At 60.7% G+C, this 10,537-nt stretch overlaps 2 protein-coding genes across 3 annotated transcripts in view; one reads left to right on the top strand and one right to left on the bottom strand.

Moving 5' to 3' along the window:
• The window catches only part of IFT140 (intraflagellar transport 140), a 93,035-nt gene that overhangs the window by 54,732 nt on the left and 27,766 nt on the right, over nucleotides 1-10,537 (top strand). The gene's annotated exons all lie outside the window — the stretch shown is intronic.
• Nucleotides 1,186-10,537, bottom strand: part of TMEM204 (transmembrane protein 204) — an 18,015-nt gene continuing 8,663 nt past the window's right edge. Inside the window, exon 3 of the mRNA XM_002723807.5 lies at nucleotides 1,186-1,921. Within this exon, the coding sequence (XP_002723853.1) occupies nucleotides 1,677-1,921 (245 nt within the window). The 3' untranslated portion in view covers nucleotides 1,186-1,676. The remainder of the gene's footprint in view (nucleotides 1,922-10,537) is intronic.

Here is a 10,537-nt window from a genome sequence, read left to right on the forward strand (position 1 = left end):
CCAGTTTTAACCCTAGGTGCAGGTCTCAGATGTTGCCTGGCCAGGGATTGTGTCCAGTCCATTCCTGGCTTTTGTAAATGTCCGCTTGGTTCAAAGTGAAAGCAGACAGCTGTTTTTTCTTAGAGACAGCTCGGCTCGTGTCTGACCTGGTCCAGGTCTGTGTTCATGGGGAGAGAGACCTGGGGATCTCTGGCATACCCCCTCCTCCAGATGCAGGGACAGCACAGCTGATGCCCACCAAGCACTTCACCTCCGCGGAGGATACATTAAAGGCTTTTCTTGGGGGCCCAGTGCCATGGCACAGCAAGTTAAGATGCCACCTGCAATACCAGCGTGTCCTCTGAGTGCTGGTTCAAATCCCAGCTGCTCCACTTCCAAGCCAGCTCCCTGCTAATGCACCTGAGAAAGCAGCAAAAGATGGCCTAAGTGCTGAGGGCGCTGCCTCCATGACAGGAGAGCTGACGGAGCTCCTGGCTGCTGACTTTGGCCTGCTTCATCCCTGGCCGTCACACACGTTGGGGAGTGAAGCAACGATGGAACACCTCTCTTTCTTTTGTTTACTGTAACTCTGCTTTTCAGATTAATAAATCTTGAAAAGATTTGGGGAGGAGTGAACCAATTTCCTTAGAAAAAAATGTTGAGGTTTATTTCTTTATTTGAAAGACAGAGCATCAGAGAGAGGGAAGAGACGGGATCTTGCATCCACTGAGTTTACTCACAGAATGCCCACAGCGGCCAGAGCTGGGCCAGGCTGAAACGGAACCAGGAGCTCCATCCTGGTCCCCAGGTGCGCGGCAGGAGCCCAAGCACTTGGACCATCATCCTCTGCCTCCGCGGGCACGTTAGCTGGAGTGAGGTCTGGAGCAAGCAGCCAGGACCCACACCAGCACTGTGCTGTGGGTCCAGTGTGGCCAGTGGCCCTCAGCACCACAGTGCCCACCCCTCCTTGGAAATCATTCCTTACAGGCAGTAGCCTGCCTTCCTGCCCCGAGGAGGGGGCCACCGTGTCCATGGCCTTCAGAGGCCGGGGCACACGGACTTCCGAGAAACAGGAAGCGGGGCAGGTGCTCCACTGGTCTTCAGAGCTCACCTGACCCCTTCACTTGTGCCAGCCAGTGAGGACCACAGAAAGCAGATACAGTTCTTTCCCCGTGTGGCAGTGTAGACGAACAGAACACAGTTTGAGACAGTTAGGAGGCTTGCATTTATTTTAACTTAGAAAAATAATCAGGAACAGCACATACTGCTAACACAGGTCTGTCCCAAAACCATCACTGTCTGGTTATCAATCCTGATCACAAGGAATACCACGAGTGTTTCAACAAAACCTTCCTGGGTGTTTGGCTTTACCAAAGTAAATACAAGCGGGGACGCTCTCTCGGCAGATGCAGAATAAATTAACCCCAAACCAAGTGGAGAGCAGGGCAGCCACGCCACCGCCTCGCCTGTTCAGATTCCAGAGCGGATCCACCCTCAGAACGCGCCTGGCTGGGAAGCCGTGTCAGCAGTGGGTGGCACCCGTGATACATAGACATATAACATACGCATGGGTAACGTAGTGAATGTACATGTGTCCCACAGCGGCGTGCGTGGGGACCCACACCCACCCACTGCACAGGCCGTGAGGGGGCTGTTCCGTGCCGGTGGCTACTCTGGTGCAGCCTGAGTAGGGTGACTCAGCACGGGGACTCCACGTAGTCGTTGTCCAGCCCGCGGCGAAACCGCGCCGTGAGGGAGCGGCTGATGACGATGACGCGGGGCGCCATGCAGTCCTCCCTCCGGTGCAGAATGTTCCAGATGAGCATGGCGGCCGCCAGGGTGGCCAGCAGGCAGGCGCCGATGTCCAGGTAGCAAGACCAGGCCAGGCTGGTGTACGGGCCGATTCTGTAGAACGTCACCAGTCCGATGACAAGGACGAAACCTGCAGACAGAAGAGAAGTGCACCTAGAGCCTTTCTTACCCCAGAGCCTCTGGCCGGAGCCCACCCAAGGGGCCGCTCCGACTTCCTCCTGACCGTGCCCTGCTGGACTGGAGGGCGAGCCCGTTTATGTTGTCACTGGACCCTGCGTGGGCTCTCAGAGCCTTTGGGCTGAGGCTGTGGAGGGCCGGCCTGTGTCAGCTTCGTGGGCCCAGCCGTCCCTGTGGGGTGGCAGGGTCAGGCTCTTCCCTCCACCAGCACCGGCGCCGACCCCCAGACAGACCCCTAGGGATTGTGTCCAGTCCATTCCTGGCTTTTGTAAATGTCCGCTTGGTTCAAAGGGAAAGCAGACAGCTGTTTTTTCTGTCTTAGAGACAGCTCAGCTCGTGTCCGACCTGGTCCAGGTCTGTGTTCATCAGGGCTTTCTTGTCTGTAGCTTTTGCTTTCAGAGGAAATAGGGATTTCCTTTCAAGACTCGAGAGCTGAGCCTGCGTGCGGGGGCGGGGGGCAGGGCTGCAGCTGGGCAGCTCCCGCTCAGTGTCTGGCCTCTTCTGTCACTTCTGCTGGGAGCTGCGGCTCCGGCACGTCCCCCCCTCCCTCCTGTGCTCCTCCTTTCTCTGCAAAGTCTGGGTTCTGGGCAGGGGGGGCAGGGCAGCGTGTTCACCCTAGTCAGTGGTTGATCCCACGGTCACACCACTCCAGAGGTTTGCGATGACAAGTCTTGCTATTACAGGAAACGTGGGCGTCCATGCCCAGGACACGTTGTAGGCTGACAGGGCGCTTCGGTGTGGCTGAGGGATAGAACCCTGGGCGACTGGAAACCCAAGCCCCGGGGGCAGGAGGGCCTGCTGGGGACTGCCCAGGAGCCTAGCCCATGGCCAGGGGGAGGGCCTGCTGGGGACTGCCCAGGAGCCTAGCCCATGGCCAGGGGACATCAGGTAAACCAAGGCTGCACCCCTCCCAGCAGCCTCTTCTGCAGTGACCATGTCCCCACATTCTGACGTGCAGCCCAAGCGGGCCTGGATCGAACCCACTAGCACCTCTCAGACCATGTACGTCCTTCCCCAGGCTCTGCCAGGCTGAGCACCGCCATCCCCGTCTCCCCCCTGGCCGACACGCGGGTCACACTGGTCCCTCCTCAGGAGACAGCCGTGCACACCCTGTGTGGCCCCGCAGGACGAGCAGGGAGGGAGGGTAGCAGGCCTGATCTTTGGGAACGATTGTGCACCGCAAGTTAAGCTGCCACTTGCGACACCGGCATCCTGTGCTTTGGAGTACCGGCTTGAGTCCCGGCTGCTCGGCTTCCAATCCAGCTCCCTGCTGATGTGCTGAGAAGGCCGTGGAAGGTGGTCCAAGTGCTTGTGCCCCTGCACCCGTGTGGGAGACCAGCATGAAGTTCCTGGCTCCTGGATTTGGCCTGGCCCAGCTGTGACTGTTGCAGCATTCAGGAAGGGAACCAGCAAATGGAAGCTTTGCATCTATCTCTTCCCCCACCCTCTCCCCTTCTCTGTCCCTCTCTGAAGCTGAAGCTGTTGCAGTGGCCCCAGCCGCCGTCCCGCAGTGGCCTTCATCACTGTGGAAGCAGGAGAGCCAGCCTCCTGGGGCCTGCAGGGTCCAGCCCTCCAGAGCTCTGCTGCCTGGCACGGGGTCAGCCTGCACCACTGACGCAGAGACCCCTGGAGACTTACAGACTGTGAGGACTTGACTGGAGGAGCCCACCCTAAACCTTTTGGAGTAGCTGGAGTCGCACTGTCCCGTCAGATCACCGACGTTTGGAAGGAGAACACCGCACCAGCACAGTGCAGTGCCACACAGGATCTCTCACCCACTTGGCAGAGGGCAGTGGGGTGAGCTCTTGCACACTCAGGATGTGTGCAGCTCAGGCGCTGCCGAAATCCTGGCTAGACAGATGAGCTCCCGGCAGCCAGCAGGTGGCGTGAGCAGCGTGTCCCCCTCAGCAAGTCTGGCGGAGGAAGTCATGAGGACCAGACCTTGCCGGCCGCTTGTGGGGAAGACGGAGGGAGAAGGAAAAGCTGCAAGAACAAGGGAGTGGCCCCCGGCGCGGGAGGACGGCCGTCTCCAGGGAGGAGCTGGCTTCTCCGTGTGCGTCCTTACCGTCGCAGGAGCACATGCGTGTTTTATCAGTTCCTTTGTGTGTCACACACACAATAAAACTTTTTAAAAGACTGGAGTGCACTGAATTTTAGGTTCCCCTTTTAAGAGGCACTTCCGGGAGGGCCGTGGCTGCACAGGATGTGCTTGGAGGCTTCTAGGCCTTCGGCAGTGCCAACCTTGCCCAGGGCATTGATGCACATGACACGTGTCTCCCACAGCTGTGCCACGAACTTCACAAAACACGGATCACGTCTCCCACAGTGCTCAAAACGCCCGGGGCTCCCCGTTGCTGTAGGACATGACTGGACTCCGCGCTGCAGCCTGCCAGCCCTGCCTGGCCCCACTGCCGTGCCGCCGCGCTACCCCCGTTCCCTCCTCTCACGCGGGAAGGCCGCCCCCACTGGGCTTTTCCTTGCCTTGACCAGCCCTGGGGAGCAGTCAGCTCCCTCCTTGTCCTGGCCCTTCAGCGTTTAGCTTAGAGTTGAGTGCATCCTGACCTGCCTCATGGCGCTCAGCCCTCTAGCTGTCCCTCACCTTCCTTACTTCGCCTTGGGCGGCCCGGGACTGCCCTCTGGGGAGCAGGCTCCCCGGCCTGGGGCCTCTTGGGAATTGCTGGCTGAGTGGGTACTTGTAGGCAGATCCAAGCAGAGAGCAGCAGGCCCCTCTGGCCCTGATGGAGTAGAGGCCTCACGAGCTGACACCAGGTTCGTGGGAGGCCATGTTGGCTGCCTCAGTTACCTCAGAGCTGCACAGACCTACTCACGTGCCAGGGAGTACATGGCATTGGTGGCATTGGGGTCAGTGTGCACAGATGGCTGGGGTGCCGCTGGCCTGCCCTGCGGAGCTGGCCATCTTGCTGGGGCGCCACCAAGATGGGATTCATCGCTGTGCCTGGGGGAGCCTGGGAGTGAGGCAGGGGACACCCTCCCAGGCGGGGCCTTGCCACACAGGAAACTGCAGTTAGACAGTGACCTTTGTCAAGTCCCTCAGGCCACCACGGGGAGGCCCAGCCTTGGAGCAGGGCACAGGGTGCAGGAAAGTGGCGTCCTCTGGCCCTGTGCATTCCCCAGTGTCTCAGGGCTTCCCGCCTGTGCAGTTACACTGTTTGTAAAATATTTATTTATGGGGCTGGCATTGGGGCGTAGCGGGTAAAGAAAGCCATTGCCTGTAGCACTGGCATCCCATGTGGGCAATGGTTCAAGTCCCAGCTGCTCTGCTTCTGATCCAGCTCCCTGCTAATGTGCCTGGGAAAACAGTGGAGGACGGCCCAAGTTTCCTGCACCCACGTGGGGGACCCAGAAGAAGCTCCTGGCGTCTGCCAGCCCAGCACTGGCCAGGTGCCAGGAGCTCCATATAGGTCTCCACTGTGGGAGGCCGGGGCCCAAGCACTTGGACCTCACCTGCTGCCTCCCAGGCGCGTCAGCAGGCAGCTGATACAGGGTGAGGGTACTCCAGGTGGCGGTTTAACCTGCTGTGCCACAATACCCACCCCACTGTTGACACTGTTGTTACTCATTAAGATCGGTATCCTATGTTTTTGAAAACAGAGCAGGCTATTTTAATCATTTTATCCTATTTATTACTTTACCACCATGGCTAGCTGTTTCGCTGACCGTGAACCCAGGCTAAGCTTTCGGAGCACACGCCAGCCTCTGAGGGCCGCTGCTCATGTAGGATGAAAGTAGGGGCCGATGCTGTGGGTAGCCAGGAAGCTGCCGCTGCAACACTGGCATCCGTATTGGCGCTGGTTCCCGCCCCATCTGCTCCATTTCCAATCCAGCTCCTTCCTAATGGCCTGGGAAAGGCTGGGCTCCTGCCACCCACGTGGGAGACCTCGATGAAGCTCCTGCCTTTGGCCTGGCCCAGCCCTGGCTGTTGTGGCCATCTGGGGAGTGAACCGGAGGATAGAAGATCCTCCCCCAGCCCAACTCTGTGCCTTTCAAATAAATCTTTGAAGACGAAAATCTGAAAGGCTGCTCTGAGCACAGGCATGGATGAGAGAAGGCGGGCGCAGACCACAAGGTGTGGCCACCTCCTCCTCAGCTGCAGGTGAGCAGGGTGCCGCGAGGAAGGACCAGGAGCAGATAAACGTGGAGCCCGACATCCGGCGACTGCTTATAAAGCAGAACAGCTCGAGCCAGGCCGCCGCCTCGCTTGTCAGCCTTGAGGGCTGCTGTCAAAGACGCGGCGAGAAGCGGCTCTGGCCAGGGGCGGGGCACGGCTCTGGGTGTCACCCTGCTCCAGCTTGGGGCGCGTCCACACGCCGTGCCTTGCTGGGCACTTTCCTCCCTGTGCAGTGGACAGGAAAATCCCGTGTGTATCTTGCACGAAAACAGTTAAAATTTCCCATTTGCATTACTTCCTGTTTTGCTTTGGTTCAGCTTGGAACGCAGGTAGACCGAGAAGGGGCTGGTGAATGAACCTTCGTGCTCACCAGTGAGACCTGGAGCCCCCAGAACCTGGGGAAAAGTGGGCACACGGCGGGGTTGTGCTGGTGGGGCTGCCCAGGGACAGGTGTGGGAGACACGGCTGGCACTGCAGCAGAGCGGCTGTGAGCTGGGGAGGCGTGTTCTGAGGGGTCTTCCCGTGTTCCACGTGCAGGTGGTGGAAAAACCAAACACGGGAAGCAGAGCGCACGGCGTCTGCCCGCTGCCTCCTGGTGTGGCCAGACGGCCACACCGTGCCGGGGTCACTGTTCAGAAACACAAGTAGCCTCCTCCTCTCCTGAACTTCTGTCCGCGGGGAGCTAGGAAGGGGACGCAGGCCAGGCTGGCTTGGCTCTGACTTAACATTCTGCCGCCGCCTTTGCCCTGAGGTCCCACCTCCCACAGCTCTGCGGCGACATGAAGCCGTCGCCAGGACACAGCCCTGGGAGCAGGAGTTGGAGCAAACACTGGATCCTACACAGGGAATCGGTTCCATGTTGGTGGAGCTCAGTCGCCAAAGCAAACAGTCTCTTCCTGTGCGCCGGCCGCGGGCGTGTGAATTACAGCTCAGCCGGCACAGTGCCCCCTTCCTCTTGCGTTTCCTTCCTGCCCGCTTCCTGGGGCTCCGGCTGCTGTCACAAGGCCTTCCTTTCTGAGTGACCGTCAGACACACACGCACACACACAGGCAGCATCAGTGGAGAGACCCTGGGGCTGACCCCGGCTGCCTTTCCTAAGGCCGCTCTCCAGCGAGGGAGTTGCTGGGGCCACAGAGCCGCGTGGCTGCCTCGCCGCGCCTGCAGAGACAGCGGCCACTGGCCTCTCGCCGCCCGTGCTGGGCGTTTCCCCATACTTGTAGGCAGTCAGATGGTGGTGGTGGACGGCATTCTCCCTTGAGGGAGAGGTTTGAGGGGACAGCGGGAGGCAGTGCGAGCCCGACGTGGAAGAGGGTGGGTTGGAAGGAGGCCAGCAGGTGCAGGTCAGGTACAGACAAGCTTGGGCCGTGGGTGCCAGAGACGAGTGATCCAGACCAGGCAAGTGCTGGTTGATTTTAAAAGTCAAGGCCTTCTGTATTCCCAGGAGAAGATCCCCACCTGAGACAGAATCCTCACCCGTTCAGCAGGTGCCACTTCAGCAGATGTCAATCAGCCTCCTGAGCACGTGGGGCTGACGGCCTCACCCGGCGAGGGCGCTGAGGCCACAGGTTCATCTTAGCCTGTGTGCGCGTCGCAGCGGCCCTGGCTGCAGACGGGAAGCGAGGGCGTGAGGCCAGGGAGGCTGTGGGTGGCTTTGGACCCACGTCCTCGGTGAGTTCCAGCCTTCAAGTTGCTGTGCCGGAGCTTGTGAGGCCGCGAGTCGTGAGGAGGGAGCTGGCTGGGTGGGAGGCACTCCAGGCTGGAGCCTGTGCCTTGTGTCCATCAGGCTCTGGTGCCCCTGAGCTGTCACGTGCCAGGCTGGACCAGCCCAACTGCGAGCGTTCGGGAAGCGGACGAGGGCAAGCTCGTCCACTTGCGAGAACCAGGGCTCTGAGGCGAGCACCAGGCGGGCCTGCAGTTAGCTTCCGCAGAGAGACTTGCAAATCAGCTCTTTGTTGGAGAATGTCCCCGGGGGAAGCCACGTGCCCCAAGAAGGCAGCTCAGACTGAGGCAGATCCGTCAACACCTGCAAGCCAGCTGTGCTCCCACGTCCCTGGGTCGCTAGGAGACAGGTTGGCGCAGCCTAAGGCACCACTTCTAGGGCCCCTGATGTAGTGCGTGGGATTTTGGGGGCTGTACGCCACCATTTCCCAAAACGTGGGTTCTAAGAATTACAGGCATAATGGGGATGGAAGAGGGACATTTTTAAAGGTGGAAGAGGGCTCTGGCCACCTAGTGTGGAGTGGCTGGGAGAGGACACCCACGCCAGCAGGTCCACTCGCTGGTTACAGACCCTTTTTTTTTTTTTTTTTTTTTTTACAGGCAGAGTGGACAGTGAGAGAGAGAGACAGAGAGAAAGGTCTTCCTTTGCCGTTGGTTCACCCTCCAATGACCGCCGCGGCCAGCGCACTGCGGCCAGCGCACCACGCTGATCCGATGGCAGGAGCCAGGTGCTTCTCCTGGTCTCCCATGGGATGCAGGGCCCAAGCACCTGGGCCATCCTCCACTGCACTCCTGGGCCACAGCAGAGAGCTGGCCTGGAAGAGGGGCAACCGGGACAGAATCCGGCGCCCCGACTGGGACAAGAACCTTGTGTGCCGGCGCTGCCAGGCGGAGGATTAGCCTAGTGAGCCACGGCGCCGGCCAAGTTACAGACCCTTTCTCACTGCCCTCCAACCCCCTTCTGGGATGGTGAGCACATGGCTGGGAGCCAGGGCAGCAACCAGGCTCCCGTGGCCATGGGTGCTGTGCAGAGGGGCGTGGTCTGCTGCTCCCTTGGGGGCCACCAGATTGACTGATAGATGGGGTGTGCCCTGGAAGGGCCTCAGGAGGGAGAGACAGGAGGCCTGGCCACTCCATCCCTGCTGTGGCACCAGCTCACCGAGAGGAGGGGAGGAATGACGGCCGGGAGTGGCCCAGAGCCGCTGCCCGCTGACCGGAGGACCAGTCAGAACCTCTGGCCTGGCTGCCCGCCCCTGGGGACCCGGCGGGTGCTGCTGCTTCCCCGCTTGTCCCGGGGAGGGCTCGGGGTTCGTGTGAGGCCTTGGGACAAGAGACAGGAGTGCCTTCATCTTTAAGGTAAAATGAAGTTAGGCTTGGAAAGTCCTGCAGAGAAAGCGGAACGCCTGTTACAGGTGGCGGCCTGTGTTACCCGGAGGGAAGCCTGTGACAGGGCTGGCGTTGGTGGATTTGGCCCCCAAACGGCGATGGCACACAGTTCCCCGCTCCCAAAAGTCACCACAGCCTGGGGGCGTGAGGGGCTCCTCTGACAAACCGGGCAGGCACTGAGGTCGGCCCGGTGCCCAGAGGCATCCGCGGCTCGACGCAGCCCAGCCCCACCTCCCCGGAGGAAGGGAGGCCCCGTTCTGTGCCGGCTTCCAGGCCCTCGAGCAATGCCCTTCTCCAGCCCAGGAAGCTGGACGGACAGCACGTCCCACGCCCTGGGGCCGCAGGGGCCACGTTGGAGCTGCCCCGTCTGCCCAGCGCAGGCTGCACATCCCCACCTCGCGGGGCTGGGCCCAGGGCTCGAGGCCGCTTGCACAACAGGTAATAGCAGGCGTTTCCTCGTCCTGTGACAGGACATCCCGGCGCCCCGCAGTCTCCCCCTGGCTGTCTAAAACAGACCCGGGCACAGGAAAGAACCCGCTCTAAAATTAGCCGCGCGATAGAAGAAAGGCGCACAGCCGCCCTCCGTACTGTTTGTCAATGAAGCAGGCCTAAACGGGCCGCTGCATTTCCTCTGTGGCCAAACAGACCCCGAGGGGGGAGGCGCGGAGCAGCAGCCCGGGCCCCGCCCGCGCCGCGCTCCTGCTTCTGGCCTCTCGCGCCGGCCTCCACCTGTCCGACAGCTTGCGCAGGGCTGGGTCTGACCACTGCAGAGGTGGCGCTGGCCTCGAAGCAGTCAGGAGAGGGGAGCCCGGGCCTGCTCGCCTCACACCCTGCTTCCCAGGACGGGTCCTCAGACAGCTCCAGTTCCACAGGGAGAGACTCCCTCAGCCCAGTCTTCTGAAAAGCTGTGGAGACGTGTCTTGTCCTGAGGTCCCGGCCTGCAGGACGTGAGCCGCCGTCTGAGCCAGGAGAGGCGGGGGTGCCTGCACGACCACCTTGCTGGAAGGAGTCCCCTTCAGAATCGACAGCTGTCACTGCTGCTGCTCTTACGTCACTGGACTACCTTCTTCAAACCCAGCTTCCCCATTCACGCTTTCCAGATCTTCCGTTTCCGTCTTTAAGGGGTGGCGCGCCGGCCGGTCACGTGCGACGGGAGGGTATTGAGTAAGAAAGGGGAGCATTGTTGCTCTGTGCCGTGGCCCCGGGGTCGGCAGAGGGCAAGGTGGTAGCTTCCGTAAACCTGTGACGTTGCTGGGGACATCCACAGTCGCGGAGCGGATGGGGCAGAACTGACCCTCGAGCTCCCCCGTCTCGTGGTTCTCGAAGCGGTCAGGA

Source organism: Oryctolagus cuniculus, chromosome 19 (genome assembly GCF_964237555.1).
Source record: "Oryctolagus cuniculus chromosome 19, mOryCun1.1, whole genome shotgun sequence".
NCBI classification, from domain to species: Eukaryota; Metazoa; Chordata; class Mammalia; order Lagomorpha; family Leporidae; genus Oryctolagus; species Oryctolagus cuniculus.